This window comes from Crinia signifera, chromosome 8, assembly GCF_055691185.1.
Source record: "Crinia signifera chromosome 8, ASM5569118v1, whole genome shotgun sequence".
NCBI classification, from domain to species: domain Eukaryota; kingdom Metazoa; phylum Chordata; class Amphibia; order Anura; family Myobatrachidae; genus Crinia; species Crinia signifera.
The window spans coordinates 164,448,548-164,464,821 of NC_139224.1; the positions used below are offsets into that span (position 1 = coordinate 164,448,548).

General features: G+C 47.6%; 1 protein-coding gene across 1 annotated transcript; it reads right to left on the bottom strand.

Annotated features, from left to right (window-relative positions):
- Positions 1 to 8,902: 8,902 nt before the first annotated feature.
- On the bottom strand, positions 8,903 to 15,765 carry LOC146026732 (snaclec 1-like). The gene is made up of 4 exons (XM_083157631.1): positions 15,410 to 15,765; positions 13,430 to 13,545; positions 11,437 to 11,522; positions 8,903 to 9,795 (listed from the first exon to the last, which is right to left on the bottom strand). Exons 1-4 carry the CDS (start codon positions 15,563 to 15,565, stop codon positions 9,602 to 9,604), a joined length of 552 nt encoding a protein of 183 aa, XP_083013757.1. The 5' UTR covers positions 15,566 to 15,765; the 3' UTR covers positions 8,903 to 9,601.
- Positions 15,766 to 16,274: the final 509 nt, after the last annotated feature.

Below are 16,274 nucleotides of genomic sequence, written 5' to 3' on the forward strand. Positions count from 1 at the left end.
CCCTCTCTCCCTCATTAGTCTAGCAATCTCCCTCATGTCACCTAGCCCACATTACACTGTTACATCATAGGTACCTCCCCTCCTGCATTCTGCAGGAGACTCCCTGACATAGCAGCAATCTCCCTATCTCCCTCATTAGTCCAGCAATCTCCCTCATGTCACCTAGCCCACATTACACTGTTACATCATAGTTACCTCCCTCCTGCATTCTGCAGGAGACTCCCTGACATAGCAGCAATCTCCCTCATTAGTCTAGCAATCTCCCTCATGTCACCTAGCCCACATTACACTGTTACATCATAGGTACCTCCCCTCCTGCATTCTGCAGGAGACTCCCTGACATAGCAGCAATCTCCCTATCTCCCTCATTAGTCTAGCAATCTCCCTCATGTCACCTAGCCCACATTACACTGTTACATCATAGTTACCTCCCTCCTGCATTCTGCAGGAGACTCCCTGACATAGCAGCAATCTCCCTCTCTCCCTCATTAGTCTAGCAATCTCCCTCATGTCACCTAGCCCACATAACACTGTTACATTTTTGGGGAAAAAAGGAATGAGAGATAGATACGTTTACATTGAATCATCAGCACCATTTCCCAGCACTTTACCAAGTATAGTTGCTCTTACTAACTGCTTTGGGGCTCATCTACATTTGGATATAAGTCATTTTACAAGATTCCTCTCAGATGTAGCAGTGCACACCCACGCTTCTAGGTGCCACGTTCACAATCTCCTATTAACAATCTCTCCATATATGGAACTAGACACACCCTTTGGGTGGAGCATGACATAACCCCTTAATGGGGCACTTTTCAAAATTCTACTACCAATTATAATCTCCCTGAAACTAGTTTTCAAAAGTAGGCAAGTATGGACATAACCCAGCGATGAGAAGCAATCCTTGATGATACTTACTAAATCAGTGTAAGCCCCAGATCTATGGGGACAGAGGTTAGCAGAACAAACTCATCTCTGGAGAAATCTCAGTTCACCTGGTAATAAATTAAGAAGAGTTGAGAAAAGCTCTTTATCTTGTGAAAACAATAGAGAAAGAACGCAAATGTCTCACATCCACCTATTTTTGTTCTATCTTTACACTTCCGTACCACTAGATGGCAGCATTGCCCATGAGTGTGACACTGGGTAGGATAACTAGAATTGCTGTATGAAGTAAAGAGTTACCCGCAAATCCTGCTTTATAATATCAGGTCTGTGCAAGCAGTGGTTCTTAACCTCGGTCCTCAAGTACCCCCAACAGTGCATGTTTTCCAGGTCTAAGAAATCTATGGCTATACAGAAAAATAAAAAAATATACAATGAGAACCAGGCGAGGGGTCTGAGATCATGCCATTCACTATCACCACAACAATCATTGTCATGCTTAGATGAAGGGAGCTCTGAGTCGTACAGGAGTCACTGGTGTGCGGCATAATGTTTATTGGGCATTACAGTGTGCTTAATCCTGGCGCAGTGTGTCCAAGGGGCTGTACCTGGTGCAGTGTGTCCAAGGGGCTGTACCTGGTGCAGTGTGTCCAAGGGGCTGTACCAGGTGCAGTGTGTCCAAGGGGCTGTACCTGGTGCATTGTGTCCAAGGGGCTGTACCTGGTGCAGTGTGTCCAAGGGGCTATACCTGGTGCAGTGTGTCCAAGGGGCTGTACCTGGTGCAGTGTGTCCAAGGGGCTGTACCTGGTGCAGTGTGTCCAAGGGGCTGTACCTGGTGCAGTGTGTCCAAGGGGCTGTACCTGGTGCAGTGTGTCCAAGGGGCTGTACCCCCACCAAGGGGCTGTGTGTCACTGAGCGGCTTTCCCCCTAGCGATGATAGCGATCATCGCTCTCCATACATGCTGGGCATAAACGCCCAGTGTGTATGGACCTTAAGGGGCTCTGCCTGGCGCAGTGTGAATGGTGTAATGTGAATTGGTACTATTATTGGCCTTTTCCCCACAGAGCCACGCCCTAATTTTTTGATGCGCGCCTTCGGCGTGCACTATTGTTGGTGTGAGCGTGGGGCACTGGTTCTTTCTGGCACAGGGCACCAAATTGTCTAGTGTCAGCACTGCTGCTACTGGGCGCATTATGTGTATAAGAGGCACTATTAATACTACAGCCATTATACACCCTTCTTGCTCTATGTAAAGTACGGGAAGGCGCAATTTTATAGTTTGCAGGAGGGGGGCGCCAAACACGTAGCACCGGCCCTGGAACCACTGGTCTCTAGTGTGCCTATGTGGAGCTATTAAAGTGGGCATTATGTGAATGCACTACTGTGGGTAGCTGTAGACATTGGGGGTAATTCACATCGGATCGCTATGCTGCGTTTATCCGGAGCTCATTACTAATGCAGGTGTGATGCGGATGTCAGCTGTCCGCCCTCTTCACGTACAGGCAGCATGCATATCTAAGACACCAGAGAGTGCACATTTTACAGCGTTGCGTGTGAACCAGCAATGAGCATTAAACCCCTGGCAACGAGCATAAAGTCTCCGGCAATGAGCAAGAATCCAATCCAATGGAAATGTATGTAAAAAATGTAATGAATGTATGGGAGTGGGGGGCAAATTTTCTAGTTACGTCACTGGAACAATGATATCATACATGTTTGCCGGAACCCCAAGCTGGTTCACAGCTGTAGTCATTACTAACTGTGATGTTTCCCAGATCACCTAGCTGGTGCACAACTGTAGTCATTACTAACTGTCACATATCCCAGACCACCTAGCTGGTGCACAACTGTAGTCATTACTAACTGTCACATATCCCAGACCCCCCCAGCTAGTGCACAGCTGTAGTCATTACTAACTGTCACATATCCCAGACCCCCTAGCTGGTGCACAGGTGCAGTCATTACTAACTGACATTTCCCAGACCCCCCCAGCTAGTGCACAGCTGTAGTCATTACTAATGGTGCCCATACACGTCCCGATGCGGGAGTGTGTTTTGAGCTTAAATAGCACACATCACATGCCTTGTGCATGCAATGCGATGCGATGAAAAGCAAGTACAAAAAGTATGTGCAGCACATCCTTTTTGTACTGTGCGATGAGGTGCCGCGGGAGCGCGCACCTCAAAACACAGATTGCACCGCCGGGATCGCTGCGTGTATGGGCACCTTAACTGTGATGTTTCCCGGACTCTTTCCCAGATCACCTAGCTGGTGCACAGGTGTAGTCATTACTGTTACATCTCCCAGATCACCAAGCTGGTGCACAGGTGTATTTATTACTGTTACATCTCCCAGATCACCAAGATGGTGCAGGGGTGCAGTCATTACTAACTGTCACATTTTCAAATATTGACACACCCCTGAATCGGTCTGCAGGACCCCATGAAATGTTAGCCAAATAACTTATATCATAGATGAAATGATGACACTGTAGACTAAGGCAAGAAACGCAGGATTGGAGACACTAACAGGATGAGAGATTCAGAAAGTGAGACATTTGGGAAGAAATCTCCATTTTTTTTTAAAGCGGCAATCATTTACACTGCAAAAAAAAAAAAAAACAGCTTGATTTTGCAGTGTAAATGATTGCCGCTTAAAAAAAAAAATGGAGATTCCTTCCCAAATCTATAACTTTTGGAATCTCTCATCCCATTAAATGTCACCCTCTGTTTCTCATGTGCCAGGTGCTTGGTGCTGTAACAACCCAATGAAACCAGTAACTGGGGATTTATCACGAGCAGAACGATGGCTTTGTCACACAGCGCCATCTATTACTAAATTATACTTTATAGAATATGTTGAGGACTGGGGATTTATATAACCCTCCAGACAGCAATACAGGCGCACAGGATTTGTGTTATGTGAGATTATGGCGCATGATACTGTTCAGTTTGTGACCTTTTCAATATTCTGTAGTAAGATGGACCGGCCGTTTCCCCCCTGTCTGCGTTATTTACGGGGTAAGTGTCAGTGCCAGGGGGGCTGTAATATGACAGCTATAAAATACTCAGCATAGAAAAGTCATCAGTTCTCTGCAGCCGTAACACAGGGGCGCACGCAGAGTTCACTCACGGATGAATACAATCAATATATTTAGGATATAATAAGAGAGAGCGGCACATTTATCCCAACCTGCTTTGAGATAAATCCGACCCGTGTTTGCGATGTGAAAGCGGCTGTTCCTAGGGATGGCCATTGACCATCGAGGATTCAAAATCATCGATGGTTTATGACCGATGTAGAATAGATTGTTCATCAAACCAGATGCTTTTCCTCCATCGATGGCAAAGCATAAGCGATACTTGTGTAGTTTCACGACGCCACCGCGCGCACAGTCTCAGAAACTTGGCAGCTTGCCAGATGCTCTGTTTAACTGTGCGCGTGCCGCTCTAGCTGTTCTCAGCGTAGCGCGTGGCTGCTTCCCATATGTAAAGCTACGTTATCAGCGTAGCGCCGGGCAGCTGCTGACAGGTCACTGTGGTACCTGTAGTTCCACAGTGAAATAGGCAGTCCTGCGCACTGCTGACAAAGGGGGTGTCCGAAATGTACACGCTACAATTTAGACGCTTTAGCGTCTGAATCCCGAGTCCTTGCAAGCCGCTAAGAAGGTGGGTATCTGGATTCAGACGTTAATGCGTCTGAATTTGGTAGGGTGTAGGGGTACATAGGGGTGCACTGTGCAAAATACTCCTAAACCTGTTCACAATGACACTAGTCGACGTAACAGCTGTTGACCTTGTTAATTCCACTATCCACGCCAACCCGAAGCGTGGCGAGCGGCGGCGGTACACGTCCTACAACCTTTTCATACCCCCAATATCCACGTCGGCGTGGAGTTGAGAATAGAAAGTGTGGCCACCGAGCCCGAAGCGTGGCGAGCGCAGCGAGCCCCACAAGGGGACGCGGATACCTTCACAGGTATCCGTGTCCCCTCGCGGGCTTCACAGGTATCCGTGTCCCCTCGCGGGGCTCGCTGTGCTCGCCACACTTTCTATTCTCAACTCCACGCCGACGTGGATAGTGGGGGTATGAAAAGGTTGTAGGACGCGTACCGCCGCCGCTCGCCATGCTTCGGGTTGGCGTGGATAGTGGAATTAACAAGGTCGACAGCTGTTATGTCGACTAGTGTCATTGTGAACAGGTTTAGGAGTGTTTTGCACAGTGCACCCCTATGTACCCCTACACCCTACGAAATTCAGACGCATTAGCGTCTGAATCCAGATAACCCCCTTCTTAGCGGCTTGCAAGGACTCGGAATTCAGACGATAAAGCGTCTCAATTGTAGCATGTACATTACGCTATACTGATAACGTAGCGCTGCGCTAAGAACAGCTAGAGCGGCACGCGCACAGAGTCTGGCAAGCTGCCAAGTTTCTAACAGACTGTGCGTGCGGTGGCGCTGTGAAACTACACAAGTACCGCATAAGCAACTAGTTTTTTTTCTTTTATTATCCAAGGGGCCGGGAAACGGAGCATAGCCCCGCCCTTTTGTTCTGATTGTCAGTCAAATAAAAGGGATGACCATCGATAGGTAAAACCATCGATGGTCACACATCACATAGTATGCTACCATCGACGGTCATTTGCATTATTGCCATTGATGGCCACCACTAGCTGTGTCTCTGGAGCTTGTCCTGGAAGCTTCGTTACAGTGTAATGCAGGCATGTCCAAACCATGGCCCACCAGCCACATGAAATTACACATCCCAGCATGCCCTGCCACAGTTTTAGCATTCCCTAATGGCAAAATTGTGGCAAGGCATGATGGGACTTGTAGTTTCACAACAGCTGGAGGGCCATAGTTTGGACATGACTGGTGTAATGCCCTGCCCAAAGTGCACAATGTTCCCGAAAAAACAATGCACACAAGATGCCACCTTGGCACACACACTGGGCATCTCTGAGTACCCAGAAACCATCACTGTTGGACAGCCCTGCAGGCCATAGATAGAATCCACCCCTGGCTTTGAGCCTTGTTACTGGGAGATGATGGTGATAGGCCGGGAGTAACATATTGGAATCATTTGACCCTTTTAATGTAAGAAATAACCGCAGCCGCCAATATTAGTTCAGTATTTGTCATTTTTGTGGCAAATCCCTTACTCAATAATGGATCAGGGGATCGGAAAATATTCAGATGACAGACCGAATATTCTGCTCATCAGACAGGGAAGTGCCCAACAGGAACCATTATTTAAATTGCGTCTGTCCGGCTCCTATCAGCTTTGTTTGTCATGTAATTATATTAAATACACTGATTAAACAATACAGTATGCACTCGCTAGTTCTCTACTCCAGGAATACATTAAGGCAGATGGATGAGATTAAGGTTCTGTATCCTTGGTTAACGTGACCTTTTATAATGCATCAGGTATAAATCTGCATTGTCACCACTTCTGCAGATCTGCATAAGATTCCCCGATGAATACACAATGAAACGGATGTCGCTGTCGGAAAACTTTCCCAGCCCAACGCGCCTGAGGTCCTGCATTACTTTCCCTGCTGCTGTATATACACATTATATATGTGTATAATACCAGACTTTATGTTCAGCCCGGACTTATCTGCTCTCTGGGCCTGATTCAGCAATGGTCGCTAATGTCCCTGAGGTTGCAGAATTGTACTGTGCGCAAATATGCAAATGCTACAGCTGCCGGGATGTGAATTGACATGCCCATTGGTGACCTGGGCTGTAGATTAGCTTTCCTCAGATATGAAGGGGGTGTGGCCTAATTGTGGCACCGACCTGCCCAATAGCCAGTTTGAGATACAATCTAGGTGATGCTGATGCAATCAGTGAGATAGCTCTCCCAGGGCAGTGGAGACTGCTGGGAAAAGAGGCTGCTGACAGGTACAAGGGAATGGCCAGTGGCGCAGAGAGAGGAGGGGAGGGGGTACAAATTGCCCAAGGGCAGGTCTGATGGGGGGTCCGACTCCAGCGTGGTCCCCATTACCTGGCATCATAAGCAGCTCTTCTCAAGCAAGAGCATGCTGCTGTGTGCTGGCCTGCAGTGTGGTCAGGGAGGGACGAAAACAAAAAGTGCTATTTTTTTCTGTATTTTATTGCATGGCCACACCTTCCACTGTTAGGCCACACCCCCTGAAAAAGTATCTGGGCCCAGCCAGCTCTCTACAGCTCTGGATATGGGGTGAGTGCAGACCAAGGCCATCCAATACGTCCAGGCCCAGGTAATTAGTACCCGCCCCCACCCTTCTTGGCGGCACTGCTGGCGGCATCTCTGAAGTGCACAAAGATGCAACTATCGAACATACATTGGTCGATAACAAACCTTCTGAGTAAACCTATGGCTCCGCAGACTTGTTGACAGAACTGAGACATTAGAGCCATTTGGCATGCGGGATCGCAGTTTTCTGTGCACACTTTCCTGTGTTTTAAAAAAAACAACCCCCCCTTCCCCCGACCCATTCTGAAATCATTCAGCTGTCATCCAGGGCCCACTACCATATTTTTGCGAATGTCTGCCCCACAAGCCAAGTTGTGGTCTGCCCTTGCTCAGTAAGCTGCTCCGCCAGCAGTAGTGTGTGTTACAGGAGACAATAACATACAATAATACCACAACATCACAGCTTCTTTATTCTCTACTTACACAGCTCAGTAATGTGCGACTTCAAATAATCCATCGCAGCAGCATCCAGCTGGCAAAATCTGAGGTTGTGGAATTGATAAAGGTATAAAATACCCATTTATCCACCTTCATATCTATGAATATATCTCTTTGTATTTTATAGACCATATATAACATTCAGTGTTAAAATGACACTAGTCTGGTAATTATGTAGAACAAGGGTAGGTGGCAATCCCGGCTGCTTTGGAACTACATATCCCAGCACACCCTGCCATAGTTATGCTGTTAGGGTGCTGGAGGCGCATACACAGAGTCAGGGACAGATTCCAGTTCTTGAAGATACTCCTGTGTCTCCGCCTGCTCTCCATACTGTCCTGCTCGCATTCTGACTGCCTGCTTCTGCTGCTGCATAAGAGGGACAGCTAGTGATGTCAGTGTGCTCCAGCCAGGAGGGCGAGCGGTACAGTATACCCTGCGTCCCCCCCCCCCTTAATCTGGCTATGCACAAAGTATTGTTTTGAGAAGAATTCATTGAGAAGTCTGCGAAGAGAATTTACAGGGACAGAGCTTTCTCGCACGTTCTGTCCCTGCATGCTATGATAATCGATACAACCCTGCGATTGTGCAATTATCGCATTGTTAATCGGGGCAAACCCACTAACACCTTCATTTATATGGGGATTTGCATATCGCAGGAAAATGCAGAGCTTTGCAGATCTTTACATTGACAGGATTACTACAGCCAAGTGCGGCCCTTTTTTTTTTAAACATCTTATTGGGGTTTTAGGAAATTGCTGCAAAGGTTAGTAAATGAGAGATTTGTATAGAAGTCTATGGGGATGTGGTCATTTTGTCTACAGCATTATGGTCGACAGTCATTAGGTCGACACCATTAGGTCGACATGGAAAAAGGTCGGCATTGGTCTAGGCCGACATGGGAAAAGGTTGACATAGTTCTAGGTCGAAAGGTCATTAGTTCGACAGGTCATTAGTTCGACATTGTCTAGGTCAACAGTCAAAAGGTCGACATGGAGTTTTTCACTGTTTTTTGAGCCGACATGTGCCGACAGGCGGTATTTCATGCCCTACCATCCACTAGGGCGTGGCGGGAGAATAAAATAGTGTGCCAAGTGCAGCGAGCGATGCCAGTGGATGCGGTGAACTTTAAACTGTGTCCATGTTGACTGTGTTGACATTCAGGTAAAAAAAACAGTAAAAAACCCCATGTCGACCTTTTCACTGTTGACCTAGACAATGTCGAACTCTAATGACCTGTCGAACTAACGACCTGTCATACTAATGACCTTTCGACCTAGAACACTGACGACCTTTTCCTATGTCGACATAGACCAATGTCAACCTAATGGTGTCGACCTAATGACCGTCGACCATAATGCTGTAGACTTAATGATCCCAACCCGTCTATGGAAAGTACCAATGGGCTAATGCAGTCTAAAGTTGGTTTTTCAGTAGCTTTTCAGTTGATTGGTTGACAGAGAATCCTTCTGTCTCCCAGGTTCTCAAAGTCGGTCCTCAGGACCCCACACAGTGCATATTTTGCAGATCTCCTCACAGAATCAAGTGAAATAATTAGCTCCACCTGTGGATCTTTTAAAATGTGTTAATGAGGGCTACTGTCGGGTGACCTGGGAAAACGTGAACTGTGTGTGGGGTCCTGAGGACTGAGTTTGAGAAATACTGTTCTATCCAAAGTAAAAATGCCTCCAGACCATAGGTGCTCACACCCCAGTTTGCTGTATTATTGGGGTAAATATCTATACAGCACGAGTTACCAGATTGTAGATGCATATTCTCAGGAAACGCGACAGAACATTGACCGATTTATCGCTGCGGTCGTTTCGTCATATCATGCAGATTTCTGAGTTATCATAAAAATGAGATAAAATTCCTCTCTGACTCCATGAAACGCTAAGAAATGGGTGCATTAAATGCACATATAGTGCGTCCCGCTGAAACGGCACCCCGGAGGGGGACAATAACATACCCATAAACCCTCTCTTTACTACGCTGAAAGGTTAAGCGCTGCCGCCGTATATTTCCGGGAGTCCTATAATGGGACACGGCAGATGTATTTGTGTCTATGGCTGCAGCTTCTTGTGACCCATTCTCCTCTCCGCCGTACTAGGATACAGCCGTCAGCCATTGCAGTCAGGGACCATTCTCGCTGCTTTATTCTACTAAAAGTCCAGGGTTGTCCGTCCGTCCACAGCCAGCTCGAGCGCGCGTCCACGGACTTCAAGCCTAAAAATCGGAGGACACTTAAATGTGAATCATGTATTACTGTAAGGGTAACATATTGACTTATGGTTCTCCATTTATCTGACCCATATTAATTACAATAAAACATACATTTCCTATATATCAGCATCTATTAACCCTTTGAGTGCCAATATCTCAGTGAGAGATGCGCAAAACATCGGCTACAAATGCCGGCGCCGCTCACATTTGTTATATAAATTCAAATAAAAAAATTGAAAAAAAAAGATGATATTTCCAATATAAGGTGACATTACAGGTCAAAAAAGTTTGCTTGGTAATTTTTACACCTATTTTGACAAATTCACTTGGCACTTAAAGGGTTAGATGGTGTAATTCAGCGAAGATTAATAATCAGAGAAGTTGCAGTTGTGCGCGGAAAGCTGCCGCCCAGACTGAAAGAAAAAACAACCTGTGCAAATTTGCGAATGGGTCGCAGATCGCCGCGCATTTTGCAGATCCATTTGCAAATCCCGGAACATTGAAGAGCCTTTTCCATCTGTGCAAATGTGAGTAGGTCTGAGGCTGTCGCTAATTTGAGACGGAAGTGGTCAGCGCTGACGTCGGAGGGACACCTAAAAACTCCTGGGCACGTCTGCATTTTTTCCGATTCCCCCATGTTTCCATCAGCAAATGCTGGCTTCCTGTCAGTCAGACTGCGGCTGCATTGCGATTGCTAATGGTGCGCACGTGCAGTTGTTCAATAATCGCTCGCATTGCCTGATTTTCTCCAATTAGCGACCCATGCTGAATAACCCCCAATATCATTTAACATTAGTGCGTCATACTGTGCATAGTAAGCATTGACAATAACAGAACACTGCCACCGTGTGGCCAATATCAGTAAAACAGCCATTGCACGTGGCACATCCTGGGGAAGGGCCCAGGGATTTGCATGATTTTGCTCCTGAATAGATGTACCAGCAATCAGGCATTGCACTAGAACAGGCAGGCCGGAATAAGGGGATAATGGGCCTGGAACTGAAAATGGGGGCCTATTATAAGAAGTGAAGGAGGTGAGACCAATGTCATGTAGGCATGTAGACCCCATACAGTATACGCCCCAGTATCTCCCTACTTATTTAATTCTTACATTAATACAGTGAACATGCAGAGTAACCCTATGAATCAGCAGGGTGCGTCAGAATACTGATGCCGGCATTCCAATGGAGGGAATCCCAACAGGGGTCAGGTAAGTATACTCCCCCTGCCCCCCAACCTCAACCCTTTGTCCCTGCAGCCTAACCCTCCCTGCTAGTGCTTAACCCCATACTAATCCCCCTAAACCTACCCCCCGCAATCAGCATCTTAACCCTACCCCCCCTTCTAAGTGCATAACCCCGTTCTCCTTACAGCCTAACTCTAAACCCCCCTCCACAGCATATCCCTAAGTACCCCTCTAGTACCTAAACCTAACTACCCCCACCCCCCTCTAACGTTACCGCTCCCCGCATACTTGCGTTCGGGATTCCAGCGTCGGCTTCCTCACCAGTGTCAGCATTCCAGCACTGGTCTTCTGGTAGCAGCTGGTATGCCGGTGTCGGTATTGTGACTGCCGGCATCTCGTCCGATGGGAAGCTGAACGCATCCCGCATAGTTTACAGTACATTTGTCTTCCTGTCTTACCGATCCAAAATGACTTCTTCCCGGCAAACTTCCAGAGCCAGCTAAGCTCCGCCTCCGAATGCACGCTGGTTATATGGCTGTTATGTCTGGAATACACAATACACAATCACATCACAGCTCTGAATATAATACAGGGGTTAACAAAAACTATAGGAGGTACTTGCGTACTTTCACGGCTCCCACGATGTGCATCGTACAGAGAAAAATCGCATCGCATCGCATGCGATCGCATGGGAACGCATGCGATGCGATGTCATTTTTCACAGAAATAATGGACATGAGTTGACATCATGTAAAATGCACCCCAAATTTCATTTTTCACACTGTACCACCCCCACTATCAACGCCAACCCGAAGCGTGGCGAGCACAGCGAGCCCGCGAGGGGCAGCGGTACGCGTCCTACGACCTTTTCATACCCCCACTATCCACGTCGGCGTGGAGTTGAGAATAGAAAGTGTGGCGAGTGCAGCGAGCCACCGAGCCCAAAGAGTGGCGAGCGCAGCGAGCCCCGCGTGGGGACACGGATACCTGTGAAGCCCGCGAGGGGACACGGATACCTGTGAAGGTATCCGCGTCCCCTCGCGGGGCTCGCTGCGCTCGCCACACTTTCTATTCTCAACTCCACGCCGACGTGGATAGTGGGGGTATGAAAAGGTCGCAGGACGCGTACCGCCGCCCCTCGCGGGCTCGCTGCGCTCACCACGCTTCAGGTTGGCGTTGATAGTGGGGGTGGTACAGTGTGAAAAATGACATTTGGGGTGCATTTTACATGATGTCAACTCATGTCCATTATTTCTGTGAAAAATGACATCGCATCGCATCAGATCGCATGCAATTTTATAAAAATGCATAAAAATACAGGAAAATCGCATCGCATCGCATGCCACTACATATGGCATGCGATGGGAGCCGTGAAAGTACACAAGTACCCTATAGGATAACATTTACACCCAGAACTTGTACTGCCATCAACCCCGACCATAATCCAACAACTCATCAACAGATCGATACATCGTTATAGAGAACTATTGGGATTAAAACTATACTTTATCTTCTACAACAACGGTGGCCAACCCGCCTGCGGCTCTTTCTCTGTTGTGATGCGACTCCAGCACTGACAGCCTGCCTCCTCTGACAGGCACGCAGCTGTCAGAGGAGGCTTCACTATGTGGGAGGGGCATGTCCGCTCTGTTGTGCTCTGTGCGCAATGTTATAGGATGGTCACATCGCATGACAAGAGGCGGAGCTCAAGGCATCCCCATGGAGGATGCGGTCATTGATGCAGTATGAGAATTGTGTGGTGGTAGCGGCGGGGGAGGGGGAAGTGCGCCTACAGAGATGGGGCAGGCTGGAAAAAACCACAAAGTAGTTGTAGTACATTATGTGAATCTGGCTTTTTCATTGTATTGTGGGGGTTATTCCGGCCATGATCGCTGCTGTGATTTAGTGGCACCCTGCGATAAGATAGCCGCCGCCCAGACAAGTGAACTCCCGCCAATGTCTCCCGCCAGCTTGCCAATGGCTTGCTAATATCACGCCACTGCAAATCTATTTACAACGTGCTCGCCATGAAATAATTTTTCTTGTGTGTGTGCAGTCTGTGCGTAACCCAGGACTTACGCCGCCAGTGGGAGAGAAACAGGCTGATGTGGGCGGGATCTGACGTCACCCTCCCTGAAAACGCTTAGGCGCGCCTGCGTTTTCCCCACACTCCCAGAAAACAGCCGGGGGACACTCTCAAATGCCAGCTTCCTGTCAGTTAACTTGTGATTGGCTCTTTAGCTTGACTATAAATATTTTTAGGCTCTTTGCCTCAGACTAGTTGGCCAACCCTGTTCTAGAAGGTGCTAAAAAAAATAAGTAGATTCTGATTGGTTGCCCATAGCAACATAGAACACTCATCTTAGTAAATCCCCCCCTGTGTGCGTTAATATAACCAAGACTACTGGGAATGACTGTATCCCGCAGTAGGCATTTCCCCCTGTCCCTTACCTCTGTGCACAGTCACGCTCCGCCCCCTCCCAGGTGGACTTCTGAAGAGTGTTATGATAATAACAGTGACTCTGGTGACGGGTCCACCCCGCGGGGCATTTCCTGGGCTTTCCATCCTGTAATACAGAATCATTGTGATATATGTAACATAAGCAGTTCAAGGACATCATGTGATTTATTGTTCTCTGCTCCTGTACATTATGCCGTCAGTCTGCAGAGAACAGAGATCTGCTTCCACTCATAGACAATGTCACATTAACCCTCGGGATGTGAGTAAGATCTGCGCCAAAGGGGCTGCAATCATACAATCGGACATTCGCTTTCATTTTCTGCCCGCAGGCTATGTGAAACGGCGCATGTTGTGCTGTACGTACACACCACTGTTATTGGGTAAATGTGTCAATGGCGCACGCTGCAACTGCATATTTAGAATTTCCTCTGATTTTAACCACAATATTTATAGAATATTTATCGTAGCCGTAGCCCTGGCTGGGATCGCATATGATACAACGTATGCAAAAGAACCAGATACCATGTAACATATGTGATCTGCCTGGAAACCACAGTCAGGGGCGTAGCAAGGGTGGAGCCAGTGGAGCGCAAGCTCTGGGCGCTGAAGAGTAGCAGCCCGCCAGTCCACCCTCTGGATGCCGCCCACCTGTCCGCAGCAGAGGAACAGAGTCTCTGTCTGAGAGCATTAGAGACCCTGCGCCCCGGCCGCCACCACAGGACAAGACACACACGCTAAAGATCCTGTGTCTGTCACACTGACAGATGCTAGAGGTGCAGGGGGACCTCTAGCGGCTGTCTCCTTTTGCGACGGCGGCCATCTTTGGAGGGGCACAGGGTCTCTGTAATGCTGTCAGAGACTCTGTGCCTCCACGGCAGGTAGGCAGGTGGACATTTAGGATTTAACTCCCCCTAGGCCACTACCATGTAATCATTCCTCGCCACAAGCATGTAACTCACTATGGCAACGGCCGTGTAATCCCCCCTGGCAACGAGCATGGAACCCCTGCCAGCCAGCATTAAACCCCTGGCAACCACTTCAGGGGCATTATGCATTTAAGCAGCACTAGTGGGGGCATTATGTGTGTAAGGCACTACAGGAGGGGGGGGGGGGGGCATTATATTTGTAAGCAGCACTAGAATGGACATTATGTGTGTAACGCAGTGGCACTACAGGGGGGCATTATATGTGAAAGCGGCACTACTGGGACCATTATGTGAATAATGTGGCACTGCTGGGGGGCATTATATGTGTATGCATCACTACAGGGGGTGTTATGCATGTAAGCAGCACTACAGGATGCATAATTGCATAATTACAATTACGCCATTGCATGTATAGTGTCACCCTAAAGCATTATGGTGTGTAGCATAATGTGTATTGAGCATTATGGTGTGGCATAAAAGTGAATTAAGCATTATGATGTGTGGCATGTGTGGTGTATATAGTTCCTATTGCTGTGTAAGTATCCCGTGGAAGGATAGAACTGATCTTATTTTCTTGGGTGTAAGTTGGCGTATGAATATATGTAATGTATGTAGTTCCTCCCCTGCAGTTTATGAGTAAAGAAGCATGAGTGTGTGGCATAAAGTTACTTAAGCATTACGGTATGTGGCATAATGTCTACTAGGCATTACGGTGTGGGTCATAATGTGTAATGAGAACTACGGTGTGGCATATTCTGTAATGGACATTAAACTTTGTGTGGCATCATGTGTAAGGAGCATTATATAAGAAGGAAAAATGACTGGGGGGGGGGGGGGGGGGTGCCGAAACATACCATTGCTCCGGGCACCATGTCACCTATCTACTCCTCTGGCCACAGGGTGAGTCGGCGAGGTATTGCATGCATTATCTTTACCTATTGGATGGAGGGGGGAGTTGAAGTAACTAACAGTATTACAGAATCGTCTTTGCAATCACCATAATGACACACACGATTCTGATTGGAGCATTTGCTGTACCCGTACCTGCTGTGTCTCATTACTAGACTTGTCCACAGAGTCCAGCGAAGCAGAGTCCTGCAGGGGGCGCTCATGAGCATCTTCAGAAAGACTTGGCCCAGCGCCAACAAGCCAGACTTCTCCTCTCCTATTGGCCGGTTGAGTTCCGCTCATTGGGATCATCCCATGATACTACAACCATAATACACAACAGCTTAGACACAATGGGGGATATCTGTAAACACCGGTGTTGAGTAAACAGGCGATGCTGCCCCCTGACTAATTAGATTTGATGGGGGCAATTCAATTAGGCATGGTTGGAATTATTTGCCCTTCCATTAACCAATTTGAATGTTAATATGAGATATAGGGGCAGATGTATTAAGCCTTAAAAAGAGATAAAGGTGAGGGTGATAAAGAGTGACAAACATCCAGCCGATCAGCTCATAATTGCCATTTTTAAAACTCAACCTATAACATGTCAGTTAGGAGCTGATTGGCTGGACGTTTATCACTTTTTGGGGCCCATTTATCATTTAATATGTGTGGCTAAATCCCCCAAAACACTATTTTTTGGGGTTGGGATCATTTGGTCTACAGCATGATGGTCAACAGTCATTAGATCGACATGGGTCTAGGTCGACATGGGAAAAGGTTGACATGGTTCTAGGTCGAAAGGTCATTAGTTCGACAGGTCATTAGTTCGACAATGTCTAGGTCGACAGTCAAAAGGTCGACATGGGGTTTTTCACAGTATTTTTACCTGAATGTCAACACAGTCGACATGGACAGTTTCAAGTGCACCGCATCCCCTCGCTGAGCTCGCAATGAGTCTGGCACGGTGCCCCGCTGCGCTCGGCACACTATTTTATTCTCTCACCACGCCCTAGTG

Bases quoted from the DNA above. Each gene is read 5' to 3' on its own strand.
- LOC146026732 (XM_083157631.1), bottom strand. From the start codon at position 15,565: ATGATCCCAATGAGCGGAACTCAACCGGCCAATAGGAGAGGAGAAGTC. The intron at 13,546-15,409 runs GTACGGGTACAG...TCTGTATTACAG, and splicing joins CTAGTAATGAGACACAGCAG to GATGGAAAGCCCAGGAAATG. The intron at 11,523-13,429 runs GTAAGGGACAGG...TGTGTATTCCAG, and splicing joins GAGCGTGACTGTGCACAGAG to ACATAACAGCCATATAACCA.